This window comes from Blastocystis sp. subtype 4 (genome assembly GCF_000743755.1).
Source record: "Blastocystis sp. subtype 4 strain WR1 chromosome Unknown seqid_0853, whole genome shotgun sequence".
Classification (NCBI taxonomy): domain Eukaryota; class Bigyra; order Opalinata; family Blastocystidae; genus Blastocystis; species Blastocystis sp. subtype 4.
In genome coordinates, this window is record NW_014568694.1 from 1 (window position 1) to 1343 (window position 1343).

At 39.3% G+C, this 1343-nt stretch overlaps 1 protein-coding gene across 1 annotated transcript; it reads left to right on the plus strand.

The window, feature by feature from the left end:
* Nucleotides 1–239: 239 nt before the first annotated feature.
* On the plus strand, nt 240–1216 carry JH06_5625 (hypothetical protein; the record flags this gene model as incomplete). Its single annotated transcript, XM_014669228.1, has 2 exons — nt 240–1162; nt 1189–1216. 2 exons carry the CDS (start codon nt 240–242, stop codon nt 1214–1216), a joined length of 951 nt encoding a protein of 316 aa, XP_014524714.1.
* Nucleotides 1217–1343: the final 127 nt, after the last annotated feature.

Here is a 1343-nt window from a genome sequence, read left to right on the forward strand (position 1 = left end):
AATATGGAATTGTTGCTTATCTGAATGGAGTTGAAGTGTATCGAGATAACATGTCTGATGGACAACCATCAATTGATACTCTCGCTACTGCCAGTTACATTTCCTCTGATTATCATGGAGTCATTCGTCCTGCTTCTGATGTGAGTGAATCGAATGTGTTGTCTGTTGAAGTCCATTTCACAGATTCAAATCATGAAGAGATCATTCAATTCAATGGATTCTTATCTCTATTGGCTGGAATGAACTCAACCAACAATTGCTTCGTTTATCCTTATACCACGGTCTCTGCTTCTACTGGTTTTACTAATCCTGATTATTCTGTCACTTGGACCCGAACTTCTTCTGCTTCTGCTTCCACATCTTCTCTTCCTGCCACCATCACCTATGGCTTCTCTGGATCTACTAAACCTATGATCAATTCTATGCGTATCTGGCCATATTCCAGTGCTTCTATGAATGTCCGTTCTTTCACATTAGAAGGATCTATGTCAACTACATCATCCTGGGAAATGATTTCTTCAGTCTCTGATGCTGAATACACTGGTTATCAGTGGCAACAGTGGGATAGAGTGCAATTGGCTCCGCAGTATTCATTACTGAGATTTAGAGCTCAATCCGCTCAGTCTATATCTGCTTATCTTTATGAGATTCAGTTCATGATCTGTAATCGTCAGATTCCTTCAGTGATCGATTATCAAGAGGCATCATACTCATATATGCAATACTATGATTATGTCAGTATTATTCCTCAATCCTATGGATACTATGGTTGTTCAATCTCACCTTCTCTTCCTGATGGAGTGAGTATTGATCCTGATTCCTGTATTATCTCCGGACGATCCAATGTGGTTTCTCCAATGACTTCCTATCAAGTAACGGCTCAGATGGAAACAACTCAAAGTCAAGCCACAATTAGTCTTGCTTTCATGGAATGTGCTGGTACTTATTACAAGATTGTTCGAACATACAAGACCAGTCCTCAGAGTGAATTCTTCAGAATTCGTGATTCATCCAATGATAACATTGTGTATCAGATTCAATCTGGTCATTCTCATCCTGCCAGTCAAGATTGGACTCATTATCTCTGTATCACTGTTGATCGATTTGATGTGATTTTTGATTCCACTTCCACCTACTGGACTTCCGATTCTTATTTCTATATGTATTCTCTGTTACCTGATGGTGAAGAGGAGATGGTTCTGAAAGGACGATATGATTCTTTTGAGGGTAATGAACACGATATATATCTTCGTCGTCCTTCTATCAATCATTCAGAACAATGGTATTATAAGATGGGTGAAGTGCCTACCAATTGGTTTGGTGATGATACATCAGGTTGGTCT